This window comes from Strongylocentrotus purpuratus, unplaced genomic scaffold (genome assembly GCF_000002235.5).
Source record: "Strongylocentrotus purpuratus isolate Spur 01 unplaced genomic scaffold, Spur_5.0 spur5_scaffold_6, whole genome shotgun sequence".
Classification (NCBI taxonomy): Eukaryota; Metazoa; Echinodermata; class Echinoidea; order Camarodonta; family Strongylocentrotidae; genus Strongylocentrotus; species Strongylocentrotus purpuratus.
The window spans coordinates 25,226,780-25,245,201 of NW_022145612.1; the positions used below are offsets into that span (position 1 = coordinate 25,226,780).

The 18,422-nt window shown below is 37.2% G+C and overlaps 1 protein-coding gene across 1 annotated transcript; it reads left to right on the forward strand.

The window, feature by feature from the left end:
* Positions 1 to 220: 220 nt before the first annotated feature.
* LOC576133 (abl interactor 2) lies at positions 221 to 15,884 on the forward strand. Its single transcript, XM_776472.4, has 5 exons — positions 221 to 429; positions 2,952 to 3,119; positions 3,806 to 4,667; positions 5,540 to 5,668; positions 12,652 to 15,884. The coding sequence occupies exons 1-5, from the start codon at positions 313 to 315 to the stop codon at positions 12,813 to 12,815; spliced, it is 1,440 nt and encodes a 479-aa protein (XP_781565.2). The 5' UTR covers positions 221 to 312; the 3' UTR covers positions 12,816 to 15,884.
* Positions 15,885 to 18,422: the final 2,538 nt, after the last annotated feature.

Genomic DNA, 18,422 nt, shown 5'->3' on the forward strand with positions numbered 1-18,422 from the left:
AAAAAAGGTAAAATTAACGTGTTTTCACACGTTTTTTCCAAGGGGGCGGGCCCCCTGCCCCCCTCCCCCTCCCCCGGCTTTCCTCAGTTAATCATGTACATCTAGTTGTGCACGGTTGTGTCAAGTCATCGAACATTGTTACGTTCTGAACTTCGCTTCCGATTTCTCATCAAAAACATCACGACTGTCTGGCAGAGGTTATATCTACGTCTGAATTCAGACTATTGCGGAAATAGAGTGGCACTCCTAGATATCCCACAATTCCTTTTATGAATACGGAAGTTTGTGGAAATTTGGACAAAATCTGACAAAATGTCGACGTTAGAACTTCTTTTCGAAAATGAAATTCCTGCTGGAAGACAGGCTTTGCAGGACAGTCATCACAACTTGCAAGATGTAGCTAATTATTGCGAAGATAATTATCTAAAGGTAAACTATTTGTAATTATAGAGTTATTCATTCGATCATCTGATCATTTCGGTCCCACCTACCAATTTTTAAGTTGTGAAAAGATCAAATTAATTGTCCGACATGTCAGAATCTCAGATATTCACCAAATTGCTAACGATAATGTAATTTCTATATTGTAGTAATAAGTACCTTGTAAATGACCTGCAATTCAGCTTCGGCTGCCATAACGTCATGTAAATAAAAACCCTTATGTTATTGAATAAGTTTAAGTTATCAGTAGATCTTATACTACTATTAGTCTAGTTATTACTAGAGTAAAGGAGGGGGTAATCGACCAGCTCCAGTTTTCGGCCGATCCGTTGGATGCATGATAAAATCCCTTTAAAATACATCGCATAATAGCATAACACATATCTCACACATACTATACCATGCCAGAGTCACTGATGAACCACATTTACAATGGAAAATATATCCTAAAATATCACATTTTAGCGATGTAATCGGCGGTCCCGCTACCCAAATCTGAAAATTGAGTATCTTAGACTTACGCGTGTCTGTAAGAAATATGGGTACCATAAAATGAGCTTTATTTCAAGTATTTTTACAGATTTAGAGCCCGATTTTGTGTTAGTCGCAAGCTCAAAAGTATCTCATCGCATGTATTAAATCAATGCAGCCGAACACCGCGACGCACACACGATATGTCTGTCTAATTCAGATTCCAATTTCCGATCACTGCAGTGCTAGTTTTCGACCAAGCGAGCACCGGGGAGCTCCAGCGTGGGATACCTGCTCCGCCCGCTTGTGCTATAGATCAGCGCGGAAACGCATGGCGCGCGCGCGCTTCCTATTGACTTTGTACATGCGGTCGTAAACTGACTCGCTAGGTCGATAATCGGCTCCAAAACAGTGAAAATTGAAATGAATATTGTCATGGCAATTCGTGATTTTTTTCTGGGATTCTTTTTTTGTTTAAATAATGATAATATTTGCTTCATGATTTGAACAAGAAATGATAATAAATAGGCAGTAAAGGGTCCAAAAAATAGGATTTTGTCTTAAGTGGCCGAAAACCGGCTCCTTGACTCTAGGGGCGCTGGTCCTACAGTAGAATGAGGATCGTTCTCATAAACAAGGATATCCTCATAAATGCAGACAAAATGTGTCCTGAAAAATAAGGGTTATCTGCATTTTTGAGGACGTTTTTTTTCATCGGCGCTCTGGGGGTTTCATGTTACATAACGGCCTGCTGGCGATGCCAAAAATGAATTCCCAGGGGGAAAATAACCCTAGACTAGTTCACCGTCTACTTTTATGGGTTGTCTGTCTTCCCAAGGATTTATTGCTCATAATGTGAAGGTCTCTGTACAAAGTCAACGTAAAATGCATGAAGAAAATCATTGCAGAATCCGTTTTTTGCATCGCCAATGCACCAATCAAAAATATGAAACGTCTGCGAAAATGCAGACGGTCCTTATTTTTGAGGACGCATCGGTCCGTGTTTATGAAGACGATCCTCGTTTATGAAGACGATCCTTATTCTCGGACCAGCGCCCCTGCTGGTTATAGAAGTTCTAGAGTAAACCACTCCAGCAAAGCATAGAGAGTCAATGCTAATGTGTATTGATCTCTAGCACTGTATGCTTCCTGTGAGGCAGGTATTATTAGACCTATACACAAATATACACACCACACAATATCGCATAGACTCTACACAATCAAGTTGATGCAGCTGTAAGCAAAGTTTGACAGTAGACTTACAATTTGAATTCTAAAATTATTCTTTTTAACATCAGTAAGTTAAAAAAAATGTATTTTACTGCTATTTAGGTGTCATCAATTGTCACTAAAGTACCGATTTTGAGTGAAATCAGTTGAGTTTTGTACAGTGGTGTTTGAAATGTTGAGAATCAAAAGCACAGCTTTTACTACACAGCCAGGATAGTGATGCTCCTATGTGTGTAATCCACCATCACCAGTTTTCGGCCGGTCCGTTGGATACATGGTAAAATCCCTTTAAAATACATTGCATAATAGCATATCACATATCCCACACATACTATAACATGCCAGAGTCACTGAAGAACCACATTTGCAATGGAAAATATATCCTTAAATATCACATTTTAGTGATGTAATCCGCTACCCGAATCTGAAAAATTGAGTATCTTACGCATATCTGTAAGAAATATGGGTACCATAAAATGAGCTGTACTTCAAGTATTTTTCAGATTTAGAGCCCGATTTGTGTGAGTCTCAAGCTCAAAAGTATCTCATCGCATGTATTAAATCAATGCAGCCGGACACCACAACGCACACACGGTATCTCTGTTTAATTCAGATTCCAATTTCCGAAACGGTGAACATGAAAATGAATATTGCTATGGCAATTAACGATTTTTTTTTTTCTTTTTTGGTTTAAATAATAATAGTATGGGCTTCATGATTTGAACAAGAAATGATAATAAATAGGAAGTAAAGAGTCCAAAAATAGGATTTCAAATTTCGAATATCTTTTTCTGTCTCTTTTGATGAAGGCTACTGATAAGAGGAGAGCACTGGAGGAAACCAAGAACTTCACCACTCAATCCCTTGCCAGCGTAGCATATCAGATCAACACACTCGCCACCAGCATGCTACAGATGCTAGATCTTCAAGCCACTCAGCTGGCCACCATGGAGTCCAGTATCAATCACATAGCACAGGTACATGTAGGCTCTGCCTTTTCTCCTGGGTAATAAGATACCATAGACAATACTTGGTAATAATTGGCAGCAATTGAATTCCTTCCAATTTATCGGTATAGGAATACAAACAATTAAGGATGATCAAAGAATAGGGCACAGATGAAATCATTTTGCTGAGGTATTCCTGTGTTTACTCCGATTTGTCAATAGGGTCAATGATTCAATGGTTGTTAAAGAAGGCAGTATTTAATAATCATATGTCTATAACACACTGATTTTGATTTTCATAAATTTGTGTGGTTAACATTGCGCAAGCTGGGCTTCCAGACGAATAACTCCCCCACGAAAATAGGTTCAGATAAGAGTCTGAATGGAGACTATTCCCTACCACCCATCTGAGTAGAGAAGGCTCACTGGGGCTCTTTTTTTTTTTTTAAGAGTCCCCATGGACAAAAGATTAATTTGAGCCCTGATTGAGATCAATTGGAGAGTTCCAGTTAGGATTGCCTGAAAGGTAGCATAGAGTATCAAATTAGCATCAAAATAGGTAAGAAGTATGTGCAGATCAGTTCCTTCTCAAAGGACCTATATCTATGATTATTGAATATTTATGATTGTGTTTTGATTTTCTTTTGGTTTTTTCATTCTGTTTAATGATTAATATAGATATTTCTAATATACAAAAATATTTTTCTTTCTTTCAGAATGTTGCCATTCACAAGGAGAAAGTAGCTCGTCGAGAGATTGGTGTATTAACCACCAACAAGAATTGCCCCCGCACTCATAAGGTCATCACACCACCCAATCCTGAGAAGCAGCTTAAGTATAAATCCGCTCCCATTGACTTTCAAGCCCTGGATGATGTAGGTCATGGTCTCAAACTTAGTTCTCCCTCAACAGTGTCAGGTAGAGCTACTCGTGAGCGAGCAGACTCACAAGCGAGCACTTCTACATCTAACAGTGGTGGTGGTGGGTACGAAGCATTGCCAGTCTATCAGCCGCGACTGGATGACCCGTATAACTCCATGCGTAGGCGAATGCCCAACCACCCACCGGTTGCACCGACTGTACCATCCCAGTATATGTCTATCGGTAGAGTGGGCATGCGGGATTCTCAGCACGGGGCACCGCCAAAGGAAAGGCCTTCGATTCAAGGATACATGCAGGGACAGCCTGAACCAAATGTACCTCCAGCCCCTCCCCCACCTCCAAGCATGCCAGGTACTCTCCCTGGTATGGGGCATGCCGGTCAAGCACCACCTCCACCTCCTCCTGGCATGGGTGGTCCATCACACACTCACATGGGCCAACCACCACCACCAAATATGGGTCCTCCTGCCCCTCCGGCACCTCCCATAGGAGGTATGATGCCCCCCGCACCTTCACCTGCACCAGCGGCACACCAACCACCCCAAGCAGCCCATCAACCACCCCCACAGCAACAGCCAAATTTTGCGGCACAGCTGAACCAGGCTATTGGTATGAGGCCGGGTGCAGGAGAGGCAAAGCGTAGCTCAATAAACCCATATGGAGATATTGGTATGCCTCCACCACCTGATATGGGAGGTAGGTTCAGGATATATATCAAGCTGTTTGGAGAAAAAAAGGCCAAAGATTCATGTCACTGGTCCAATGATTTTATGATTCTTAATTTTTGCATGACTTATTTAATGCACATGTCAAATCATATATAATCTAACATTCTGTGTTGTAATATTATGACAGGATTGGGCTGCATGAAAATCACATTTAATAAGGGACTAACATTCGTAGTATGATGAAATCTTACTATTTTATTTTATATATAACTTATAAACTGCGCATTTTTCAATTGCAACATTCAATCTCACCTACCTTTTGTCAAATAAATAATTGATAAAAAAATGAAAAACACTATGTGATAATCACCAGTGTTTTCATAAATGCTAGTTTGATTTTGTCGACTTGCTTTCTGGTTATGATTGATTGTGTTTTCCTGTGACAAAGACTATTTGATTTATCAGCTCATTCATTCATTCATTCATTTTTATTTGTTCATTTCCAACAAAATACAGTACATAATAACGAATACAATGTAAAATGTATACAAAACATAGTTACATTTGTAATAAACAAATCTTAATAATAATTTATACATTTTAGGAAGACAAAAAATGAATTTTAAAATTTAACTGCATTTATATTTTGAGGAAATGGAGAGGTCCACTGAAAAGCAGAGCTTGTAAATTGTGGACCCCTCAGATAATAATGAGTGTGAAAAAAATATGGAATACATAATCAATGAAAGAAGAATAGTGGCCAACAGAGATCATTTATTAAAACACGTAATGACTGTAAACAAGAAGACGTAACAAATTACATGAATGGGTAGCAAAAATTGAGTAGCTCTAACAAATTTTGACCATTGCACCCGCCCGCCCTGATTTCTTCCTTGACAGGCTCTGATTTACCACCTCCCCCTATGGATGCCATTGTTTATAGCCGTGAGAGTATCGTGATGCCTCCCCCTCCAGAGTTTGAACAGGCTGAAGATGACCAGATTGTCCCAGCGCAGTACATCGAGAAAGGTGGGTGTAGTCACATAGTCATTTTTCTGCTCGCTATAGCTACCGATTTTTTTATAGCAACACTTTACAACCATTCTTGTATGAAGTCTAAGTATACTACACAAGAGGCTTAGAACTACTGTACGTGTAGGCCTCGAACAGGCCAAAGTTTAATATTCTATTTGTGTATGCATACATGTAAACAAATCATTGGATGAAATGGGCATTGGGGCATATTATAGCATGTATGCACATTTACAGGTATTTTAGAAACGCTAGAATCAGGAATGTAAAGATTGCCTTATTTTTTAGGATCCACATGCAAAGCAATGTATAGTTCTATGGCTGACTGCATGTTTTGGTGTCATTCCATGGTTTCTGTAAAGACCATCAGTGAGCTTGAGAAACCTTACTTATCATCCACCCTGGCTTAGTAAAAGGACTTGATTCTTATGTTGATATATATATTTTAAAAAATGAAAGTAATAGTAAGGATTATAAGACCAAATCTTTGGTATTAATATGGATTATATCCCACATACTAAGAATCTTGCAATCTGATTGGTCTAAACGTAGTCACATGACAAATGATAGATAAGTACTATCTCCCTGCGATAGGACTTTTGTACCGTAATTTTTTGCTGCTGCCCCACTTGCCCATTGAATAAGCATAGCAAAGTAGGTTACGCGAAATGTCAATGACAATGTCAATGTCAATGTCAAATGAGTACGCATCGACTGTATTACATGTATGCGTGTTGTGCTTTGTAAAATCTAGCTGAAGCTAAACTGACTGCAGAATCGGTTCTTTTAATTATGTAAAATTCACTTTAAATAGACCTTATTGCCGATGTGAGATATAAAACAAATATTAACCTCCTTTACTCGGGCAATGGATACCAAATATCATCGCCTCGGTGATCACCTTGGCGATGATAGTTTGTAACATTACCCTCATAGTCGATTAATATTTGCTTAATAACGTCCAATTTGAAACACATGGTGTATTTGTTTGACCTTCAGACTGGATTATGTAAAACTACTGGTAAATTAAATGTGTGAATTCAGAAATTCGGTCCAATCTTTCACTCACATCCATTCAAATTCACATGGCTTGATTGTAGGTCTTTCTAAATTGAATTGAGACATTACAGAGACACATCAGTGATTTAAATATGGGGCTAGGCCATCAGAGATTCCACTGTGAGGCGAAATGTATTGAGAACTTACTGATTTCAAGATTCCAAAGAAATTTACTAATAATTTATGATTTCAAGTGAGATGTTCAATTTATTGTGGATTCTTGAAATGTTTAGATGAACAAGAAGATCCGCCTTCATACATTGAGAAAGGTAAAAGAAAAAGCTCTCCTAACTCTCCCAAACATCCTCATTTCATGTCAACTCTTGCCTCCATAAAGCATTATCACAATGCCAGTCCATATTCATTATATAAATGAAATTGATGATGTACATGTAAGTCCGTCTGTATGGACTTGTAGTTAAGTTTGTCCATCTACGGTATTGAAAAGTATTTTGCTATCTCTCTCTCTCTCTCTCTCTCTCTCTCTCTTTCTCTCTCTCTCTTTCTCTTGCCTTTCAATTTGTGTGTGTAACTGAAATATTTCACAATGTCAATCAGGCATGATATAATTCTGTGTCAATGATGTAGATTTGTTCCCCATCTCTTATATTCATCTATAAACCCTTCTAATATACAAATATTGAAATCGAAATGTGCCCTGAGACAAAGTCAACATGCATAGTACAGTCTCGTGATCACAGAGAAGCTATACTTTTATCCGTGACCCAAACAATAAGCAGTTAATATTTGTTTTATCAAGTGCATCTCAAGTGTTAATTCTTAAAAAGAGATATTCGTAAAAAAAAGTATGTCTTTTGAAGCGTATTTGTAGAGTCAAAGGAAATTTACCCATCAAAGAGCATTGCGCGTGTATCACCATGCATATCCGTTGTTAATTTCACGTGCAAACATTGCGTCCTTGCATTGTATGGGCAAGTAGAACTATGCCCGGTCAATATATTTCGCTATACTGCCCAGCAGTCAGTAACGAATTTCATGCCTGCAGTTTTTACCAATCAGAAACCTAGAATCTTCATATCCAATATATAAAATATCATGTTACCATGTAAAGGTGCTATCCTTCTGATTTATATTCCTTCATTTCATGCACATATTTTCAATAATTGTTGTACATCAAATATTCTATATAAACTTGCATAAGTTCCCTGTGGGCTCAAATCCACCATGAAGAAACCTGCATTCAATATTTATTTGTTTGCATGACATGCTCGTGCGGAACCAGATTTAAGAAGAGAAACAAGGCAGTCAAAATTTCAGAAAATCTTGACAATGAATAAGAAACTTTTAACAATTTGAAAGTTGAGATCATATATGGACTCTTATATTGACAATGCAGTCATGTTACTTGATGCATGGAGAACTTGTCCATTTCTATACAGACCTTTTGTAAAAGGACATGTAATATGCTACCCACAATGTTTGTTTCCAATCCAACAGAGTCTTGACAACCGGTAGTCTTAAAGTACAATTTGGAAATTTGGTGAAATTAAAGAGGATCCAAGTTTTTTTTATATAAATTGGTGTTTAAATGCAATAAAAGCAACACAGTTTACATTATATACAGGTCTTCTGTTCAAAATTACTTTTTAAAGTAGTTTATTGTTACATTACAGCTATTGAAGCCAGCATGCACATGCAGCACTCGCTCATGCACGTGCGCATGATTAAATACTGTGAGAAAATCACGCTCAGCATTGCTGATGTGTTAAATATACAGAGGAAGAGCATTATGCTTGCAATATTGAACTCTATAAAAATAAAAAAACAGGAATCTAATACATGATTTTGTCCTCTGGGAAATGAGGCCTGTATGCAAGCTTGTATGTATAATAATTTGTATTATTTCCTGTACTCGTCTAATTTGAGAATTCTCCATGCATGTGTATTGTGTATGACATAACACATAATGACCATTATTATTCTCTGTCCAGTCTAATATTCTCAAACTTTCAACATTATGTTTCTCTAATTTTCTACTTCTTTTCAAACAAATGATGGGTTAATTTTTTTTTCTTCATGTAACCCCCTTAAACGTACTTATATGTCCCATTTGCAGCCAACATCAAATTCTGTAACTCCAGGGTGGAGTTAAAAATTCTGTAGAACTTTGCAGAAATTATGAATATATATGTCACATATGTCCTTTCTGTGAAATTTAAACGTTAGCAGTGTCCTTATATTCAATTTATGCAAGGAAACTTGTTTACTTTCTAGACTTCATTGTCAGGCACTATTGAGTGACTGACTGACTTTTTTTTTCTTTGATAATAACATACATGTACATAAAATGAGCTGTAAAGGGTACATGAGCATTTGTCAACAGTTCTTGTAATGGCCAAAATTAAACTGATTGAATACTTGCACAGCACAAAATGTACAACCATTTGGTACAAAGTTCTGAAAATCAGACTATTACTAAATGGATTGCAATCACTAAAGTTGAATCGACAACTTATGGTCATTATTTTACCACTTAAAGATATTTTCAAGCCCTTTTGTTATAAGGGAATTTCTGAATTAGTATTTATCTTTCAAATTCAGTTGGAATTTAACCTTTTCATTTTTTTTTTTGCCTGCAAACGAGACATACCGGTAGTCTTTAAGTCATAGCTAATAAATCATCTATTCAGACAATAGGAGCTTTAATTTTTGTTTGAGACCACACCTTGCAAATCTCTCCTGCATGCATAACAGAAGAGAGAAAGAAAGAGAGAGAGAGAGAGAGAGAGAGAGAGAGAGAGAGAGAGCAGTGGCGGATCCAGGGGGGGGGGCCCGGGCCCCCGCCCCCCCCCCCCTTGAGAAAAAAATCATGTAAAATCACGTGATTTTTACCTTTTTTGGGGGGTTGGGCCCCCCCCCCCCCTGGCGCTCAAGGGGGGGGGGGGGGTGCAAATTGAAATTTTTTTGAGGATCCAAAAAAAAAAATGTGCTCACTACCCCCCCCCCCCCCCCCCCCCCCGGCGCGATTTTCAAATTTTCGGGAGCAAAAACAAAAAGTTGGGCCCCCTCCCCTAAGAAATCCTGGATCCGCGCCTGAGAGAGAGAGAGAGACATGTAGAGAGGGAGAGAGAAGAGAGAAAGAAATGAGCTGTATGTTGTACATGTCATTATCTGGCAAAGAGTTGAACATGGAACTTTGGACTATTATGATTGTCAATCCTCCCCTTTATAAAAGAAGTAGAAAACACAGAATTTCATACTTCTACTTTTACTGACGTGTGTTCCAATCTTTGGAAAAGAAACTGTAAATGAAAGTACTGTAGTTGCCCGGAGTATTTCAGGGTCTTTCCCATTAAAGCCTATCTGTACTACTAGTTTACAGGAGGGATTAGACCACCCTGCAAGGTCACCGATAGTTTGTTATCTCATCAAATCAGCTCTCACTGAACATAAGAAAAAGAGGATCATGGGGGACCAATGGTCAGCGATTGATTAGGCATTGTTTGCTATAAAGAGGGTGCAAGTAGCTATAATTAGTGCAGTGGGGCTTTAATTAATGTGTTCTTTTGACTGATATTGACTGCTTCCCTCTGTGTCAGATCAGCGCCCATCAAAGAGCCGTTTCATCCATTCACTCTATACTATTTTCATAGTCTCCATATGATATCTGTCTCTGTCATTACCATCTTGCCATTTTTATTGTGAATTTGAATGAATCGTTATGCTTGTGTCAGTTTGTTGTTGTCTGACATGGCCTATCATTCTTAAATATCTGTTTGTCAGTCTCATGCTCTCTTTCTCTCTCTCTCTCTCTCTATCTCTATCTCTCTTTCTCGTTTTTTTTCTCTCTCTCTCTCTCTCTCTCTCTCTCTTTCTATTTCTCTTTATCTCTACCAGAAATATACATATACCCTGAATTATATTGAATGAGTACACAATCTGATATGTAAATGCTCTATGCACTGTATTTCCTAGCTGGTTACATGCAGAAATTAGAAGAAAAAAAATATTCATTATGACTCCGGTAGTCCGATGACGTACATGTACTCCACTCAGCTCTCACAGTATGTAATCAGACTATCGTGAGAAAAGATTTGTGAGTGCCATGAACCACGAGAGGATGCAAATTATGCAATATTTTTCAAGTCATCTTCACTCTTTTATTACCATTCCTGAGTGTTTCTTTGTCTTCAAGTTCTTTGTCTTCAAGAATTAAATAAATTGGTAAATTCAGCTCAATTGAGGAAATCACAAGGAAGCACTTAATAGATAATGTGTATTCTTCTTGATTAATCTGTAATTACTCTTCAAAGGAATTGCATCATGATTTTCAAAAAAAGTCAATCAAAGATCTGCTTGTAAGTGAGATAAATTCATTTTATGTTAACCTAGCTTTGAAATGTTGACTTTTACTTCCACAGATTCTGTTTTGTTTTTTCTCCAAATACAGTACTATTCCTCAATCACATTGCCAAATCGACTCTTACGATGGCATAACACTGACCGACTATTTTCAGTCGGGGCAATGTACATGTAATTTTTTTGTCAGTGTAGGACTCCTTGTTATGACTGAGGCCATTTTTGTAATAATAGATCAGTGACTATTCTGAAGATATACACATTTGCATTAACTTTCCTTTCTCATACAATACTGTATCATGTAACATTAGTGTCAAGCATCAAAACATAGAGTGAAATTCTGTCTTGACAGCATATATCTCCTCTATCTTCCGTCCATGTACCGGTACTCACCTTTAGTGACAGGGAAAAAATACATGGGGGCTCGGGGCGAATTAGCCCCCGAAATGCCAAAAAGAGCCCCCAAAAATCATAAAAGAGCCCCCCAAAATTGCATAGAGTTCAATTCAAAACAAAATAAAGAGTGTTATTTTCATACAAGCAAGCTTGAAAAGTAGCCCCCCCCCCCCCCCCAATTTTTTCTTCTTTTTTTCCCTGTCTAGTGATTACACTTTTCAAGGGTTGATGAGTGCATCATTATATTCTGAATCCACTAACAATTATAACACCTTTTTTGTTTTGTTTTGTTTTGTTCAATTTCAATTTCAATTTATTTGCTCATAAAAATCCAGAAAACACATGCAAACATTCATAAATCAACATGATACAAAGGATAAAATTCACAAGAAAAATTAATAACAAAGTATACATTTGGATTGAGTATGAGAGGGACAGCAAGAAAGGAACAAGCCTTGTGATTAGCTGACCCTGTAACATAATACATTAAGGACGCTACAAAAATTAACAAATCACTTACAACAACATAAAGGGGGGGAGTGTACCTATACATTTAAACAAGCAAACTTGGTGAATACCTGTCTAAAATAAAGTGCCTAGATTTTGACTTAAAAACATTTAACGAAACTGCTTGTTTAATATCTGAAGAAAGAGAGTTCCAGATTTGGGGTCCTTGAAATAATATTGAGTTTTTAAAAGATGAGAGCCTCGGTTTGGGTAAATGAAAATCATTAGCATTTCTTGTATTGTAACCATGATATTCATTATTGAACTGAAAGAATGTTTTAATATAGTCTGGCAAGAGGTGATTGTTACATAAGTACATAAATATAAGTACCTGAAATACATATATATCATGAAATTTCAAAACACCTGATTCAATAAATAAAGGGTTGGTATGGGCAAGGTAAGGTGCATGAGACATATTTCGTATTGCACGTTTTTGTAAAATAAACAATCTATCAATGTGATTATTACTTGCATTACCCCAGACAAGAATACCATAATTAAGGTACGGATATACAATTGCATAATAAATCATTTTTAAAATCTCCTTTGGAAATGATCTTAAACAATACATTATTCCTATATTTTTTGCCAGCTTATTGCACAGACTATCAATGTGATTTTTCCGTGTAAGTTTATGATCTATTGTAATGCCTAAAAATTTTACTGATGTTACACACTTAATATCTGTTTTGCAGTTGTTGCAGTGTTTGACTATGGTGCCGACAGAGAAGATGAGCTTTCATTTGAAGAAGGGTCAATCATCTATGTACTGAAGAAGAACGAGGATGGCTGGTATGAAGGAGTCAGCCATGGCATGACTGGACTCTTCCCTGGTAACTATGTGGAACTTTGTCCATAGACAGACAGACACTGCCCTAGAGACAGAGAGAGAGAGAGAGACTCTTTGAGCTCTGAAAGACAAGAGTGTCACGTAGAAGGATGGGTGTTGGGCAGGGGAGGGGTGGGGGGGGGGGGGGGTGGAGGCAGCGACGTCTTCCCACTCAACAGTTTTTGCCAGGAACTTTAATCTGCTCTCTATAGTTGGTTAATGTAACTTAGATAATTAATGGTGTTTTGATTAATGTGCTCTTTTATTTTTTTTTTTTTGGGGGGTGGTTAAATATTCAAATACTTCATGTGTTGTTGGATGTATATTATGTGTATATATTGTATATATTATTATACAACTCACTCCTAGATCCTAATCAAATGATTGGTCAAACGTGATCACGTGCGATTCATTTACTCAGACTATCCCACGTTTTTTTTAATTAAAAAACAATTTCAAATACTATTCAAAGATTTTTAAGTATGTGATGTTCAGCAGTGCGCGTATAGAGCTAAGTGCACTTAATTTTGTGTACAAGCTAAAGTAAGCATATTGAACTAGGCATATATTTGTCAGTGATATTGACACAAAATAATCTTTTTTTAACACTTTTTACATCAAATAACAAGGACCTGGGAGTTATGTTATATAAGGCAAATGATGCATGTTTTCATTCATTCATTATATGATCTACGGCTCTTGTTTAGTCTGTTTTTGCACCTATTGTACGACGGTTTCATATGATAGATGCATACAGCCTCAACTTGATTGCAGATAGATCATACAATGAACTCATTCACATGCATTATTTGTGTACTATATGTATCATCGGTTTAGTCTTTTCAACATGGATTTGAAGTAGGTGTCATGTATATTCATAGCTGTGTGTGTATCAAATGTGTCGAGATTAAAACAATTTCCATGCTTCTATTTAATTTGTTATTTTGTTTTATAAACTCTTAACCTGAGGGAGTCATATCTACATACAGAAATGTGTAGTTTGGGATAACATACATGTATATGATTCATACTTTAAGTGTTTATATATAAATAGATATACATTTTATACATTCTTTATGTGTTTCTATACTGGTACATGTGTACAAATGTCCAAACAGGAATGATAGAAATAGAATCACTGAATACCGCCATCAACGCAGTTTGGATTTATGAATATGGTATATTTTTTAACAAATTGTGATGCAAACCAGATTTATAGTATTATTTGTATCTTGAACTGTGATACCGATTCAAGTACAGTAAAACCTGTCTTAGTGGCCACCTCTCTATAAAAGCCACCTGTCTAAAGTGGCCATGCATTTTGTCCCCCTTGAGAGAGAAATGTGTTGTAGAACCTGTCTAGAAAGGCCACCTGTCCACAGTGGCTGCTTTTGCTGTTTTCTGTCGGTCGCAAAGGGCGATACAACAACTTTCTTTTAAAGCCTTATATATCCTGAAGAAATATTGCTGATGTTAACATTTGGTAAGAATAGCCTGGGTTAGTTACTGTCATTATTAACTGTACCTGTCGTCGTTTGTTTCGCATAGGATGGAATTAGACATTTTCACACGCAAAGACATTGAAAAATTAAAACACAAGAAGTTTTGACTCCTGTGCGGGGAAGACATAAGGGTGTCACACTTTTTATAATCATTCAAATAATCTGAGAATTGAAGAAGGATGTGACTGATTAGAATCAGGATTCTTGAAAGGAAGAAAGATGAACAGTTCAACTGTCCACAGGTTCAGGGATATCATGTATTTAACCTGGATTAATCTACACCGATTACTTTATACTTCAAGTGGAATTGTTTCAAATTCTTGTGCCTACAAATTTTTAACGACTTTGAATTGAATTTGAGAAACTCTTTGCACAGATTTTCTTGCATGAATAGGAACTGAATAGCATTTAATAGTTCACTCCACTTTTGGAATGAGAGGGGTGGGGGCTGTAAAATTCAAATTCAGTACAAACGCTTAGTATTCATAGTAATCGTAATCAGATTTGTCATGATTGTACCAGTAATTGGTGAACTTTTCTTTATATTGCTATTGCTATTCTTTACATTTATTTCTGATGTTTCTCAAAAGCACATTCCATGATTACCGTTGAATAATGATGCTTATGACTATGAAGCAATTTCTATATGAATGATTTATTCCTACAAAGGTTACGTCGAGTACTGGTTTTGTAATTTTACAATAAAACAAAAATGTCCTGTAGAATTTGTTCGGAATAAATGATTTGGTTACAACGTTTTGTAATCCTCAAATATATATCAAAATTACTACATCATTCTAAAAATCAAAAAGAAAAGCTAATACTGCATACACATTGGATACACATCATGGTATCAAAAAATATTTCATACCTGAAAAATGGCTGGACATATTTCAAACTTTAAAGAACTTCAAAAGCAATTCTATTCATGTGGTTAGTGTTCTTACCCATTTGATGAAGCGATGACATTACAAAATTACTTTTTACCATACCAGTACTCAATGCTCTAGTTAATTGGGATTCATGAGGAATTTTCAAGATATGTTATTCAATCATGTATCATAGATGTTATAATTGTTTAGATATGTGGGGAATATTTGTGGTTTGTTTATCATTCATTTGTATTAGATAGCAAAATATTGTACATTTTTATCTTCAAATATTATTGTACTTATTTGAGGCTGTGCCGTGTATCCTTTGCTTTCTAAAACATTACAAATCGTAACCTATAGACTGTAAGACAATATATAACAAATTGGTCATGAGGCTGTAATTGTACATGATGTAGTTAGGTAAAACACATGGAAAAAGATAATGTAAAGAATTTTACTTAATTATATCAACAAATAAAACAGACAAAAATAAGGAGAGAAAGTATCGAAGCTGTTTCCATATGCACAGAGCCTCTTAGCCATATATTGTTGAATTGAGTTGCATTATTTTGATCATAGTCAACGATTTGATGAATATTTAGTATTTACTTGAAACACTACACCAAGTTGGCTGTACTGTATTTGCATGCTCAGTGTAACGTATCAGTGTTTGGGGAGCAAGGTCCATTTTTTTCGAATAAACAATGAGCATTTCATAAACAGGAGTACATGTATGCATTGTGTTAAATTATTTCCGTGGCTTCAAACTTCAATCACTTTTTGTGATGATGTGCAGCTCTTAGTTTGATTTTATGTTTCTTTTTCAACCTCTCCCCCCACCCCCTCTCTCTCTCTCTCGCTCTCTCCCCCCCCCCCCCAGACGCCCTCTCCCCTCTCACTCTATTTTCCCCTATCTAGCTCCCCCTCTCTCTTTTTCTCTTTCCTCCCCTCTTTCTATTTCTCTCTCGTTCTTTCAATCTCTTTTTTCCTCTCTCTACCTTCCTTCTCCCTATTCCCTCTACTGCTTACATCTCGATATGTTGATGTACTTTAGTTGCACCGCTTTCCATGGTGACCCTTCAAGAAGACAGTGATGAAATGAAAAGTTATGCTTACAGTCCAGCAGCTAGAAAATATTGCTCTGAATAGTTGATTCCGAAGAGTTTTTGTCTATTACCAGTGGCGGATCCAGGCCGGGTGGGCTGAAACGGCCGCTCCCCCCCCCCCCCCCCCCCCCCCATTGGCGAAGAAAAAAAATTGAGAAGGAAAAAAGAGGAAGAAAAAAAAGAACGAAAAAAAAGGGGGGGAAAGGAGAAGATAAAAGAAAAGAGAACAAAAAAGTAAAGAAAAGAGAGAGAGTTCAAAAAAGAGGAAAGAAAAAGAAGAGAGGAGCCGGGGAGAAAGAAAGACAACGAAATGGCACTAAAAATTAGTGACAGTAACGACGAATAAGGGAAAGACAAGGGGAAAGGGGGGTGCGTGAAGGCGGATGCATTGAGGGGAGGGGTGGGGGAGGATTGACTGGCCGTATTCTTATTTTTAGGTTATGCGAAACTGAGTCGAAATTATGCTTCTTTTCAAAACAATCTTAGCATGCTTGTTTATGTTAAGCTGGAGTGCATGAAAAGGTTAGTGTAGAAACACTTCTGAAAAGGCCGCGCCCGGCAGAATGGAAATCTATAAATTATGGGGTCATTCTTGATGGCTTGGGAGTCGTTATTAAGGAGGGGGCCGGCCCTACTCAAATGGTAGTGACGGTAACGATGGATAAGGGAATAAGGAGGAAGGGATGCACATGCAGGCGCGTACGCAGGGGGGGAGGGGGGGGGGGTCGAACCCCCTCAAATTTTTGTCAAGTTGTCAAGTTGGTCCTGATGTGTATAATGCGTAGACCAGGGGTTCTCAAACGATTTCTATGAAAGCTGTAAGGTCCGAAATGACACTTGTATACTGAAGGTAAAGAGGCTTGTTTTTGGTCTATATCTGATCCAAGGAGAATTGTTAGTTTAAAAAAAAACAGAACCGCCAGTGCTAGCTTCCACTCGTTTAAATAGAGTTTCCTGAAAAAGAACACCCAATATCCTGGAATTTGAAAGAATTTTCTTAAAACTTTCAAAATGCCTCTTACGTGGATTTCTTATTTGGATGAATCGCTATGATGTTGAGTGGGCTTATTTTGCTTTCTAATGGATCCATACAACATGGCAGAGCTTGAGGGGTCTGGCAGAGCCTTTTCAAGAGAGAAATTGTCTTTTAGGAGAAAAAAAGAGGTTATTTCTAAAATGAAATGAAAGGGTTATTGACTTTCAAGAGAGAAAATTATCTATAAGAGAGGAAGAGACGTTATTTCTAAAATGAAATGAAAGGGCTCTTGTCAAATAGCCCTTTCATTTCATTTTTCTCTCGAAATAAACTCTCTCTCTCTCTTATAGACAATTTTATGAGATGGAATCTTCAATCTGAAGCTTTTTTGTGCTCTTTGAAAATGGCGCACTGAATGGGGGCAGTGCAATTTAAATTTCAAGGGATGGATTAGAGTTTTTATCGCTCTTGAAAGTCAAATAGCCCTTTCATTTCATTTTAGAAATAAACTCTAATACATTCCTTGATATTTAAAGATAAACTTTAGTACTGGTAATGTGATTGCATTGTGAAAGAAAAAGGTGTGGAAAGGATCAGAAACAGTTGATCATGTAGCATGTAAGTATTGGTTAGCACTGCAAGGTTCTAGAGTCATCAAAATCATAATAAATTTGACCGATTCTTGGTAAAGTAACAAGCACTCACATAGAAAGCTATATATGGGACAACACACATGGTGTCGGGGCTAGTACTACCTTGATTTCCTTGTCTTTCTATGCTCATTACTCAGCCAGTATACATTTTCTTCCAAAATTGTTTGGCACGTGTCATTTATTTGTAATCTTGAACATTCAGTGTAAGTTTCGTTTGATTCTGTGAGAATTATTATTTTTTTTTTTTACCAGTACTGGAGTTTATCTTTAAATTGCGCCGCCCCTATTGTGTCCTCTTTTTAAAGAGCACAACAGAGCCCTCAGATTAGGCAGCAAGTAGCAAAACAAACCCGTAACACTGGACACAACATTCAATGGGATGATGCCCATATCAATGAGTTTGAAACGCACTTCTGGTCAAGAATGGTAGAAGAAGCATCTGCATAAAAAGTATGAATCCTTCACTGAATAGGGATTCTTGCTATCACTTTTACCTTTGTGTAAATAATAAAAGGTCCACGGGCGTGG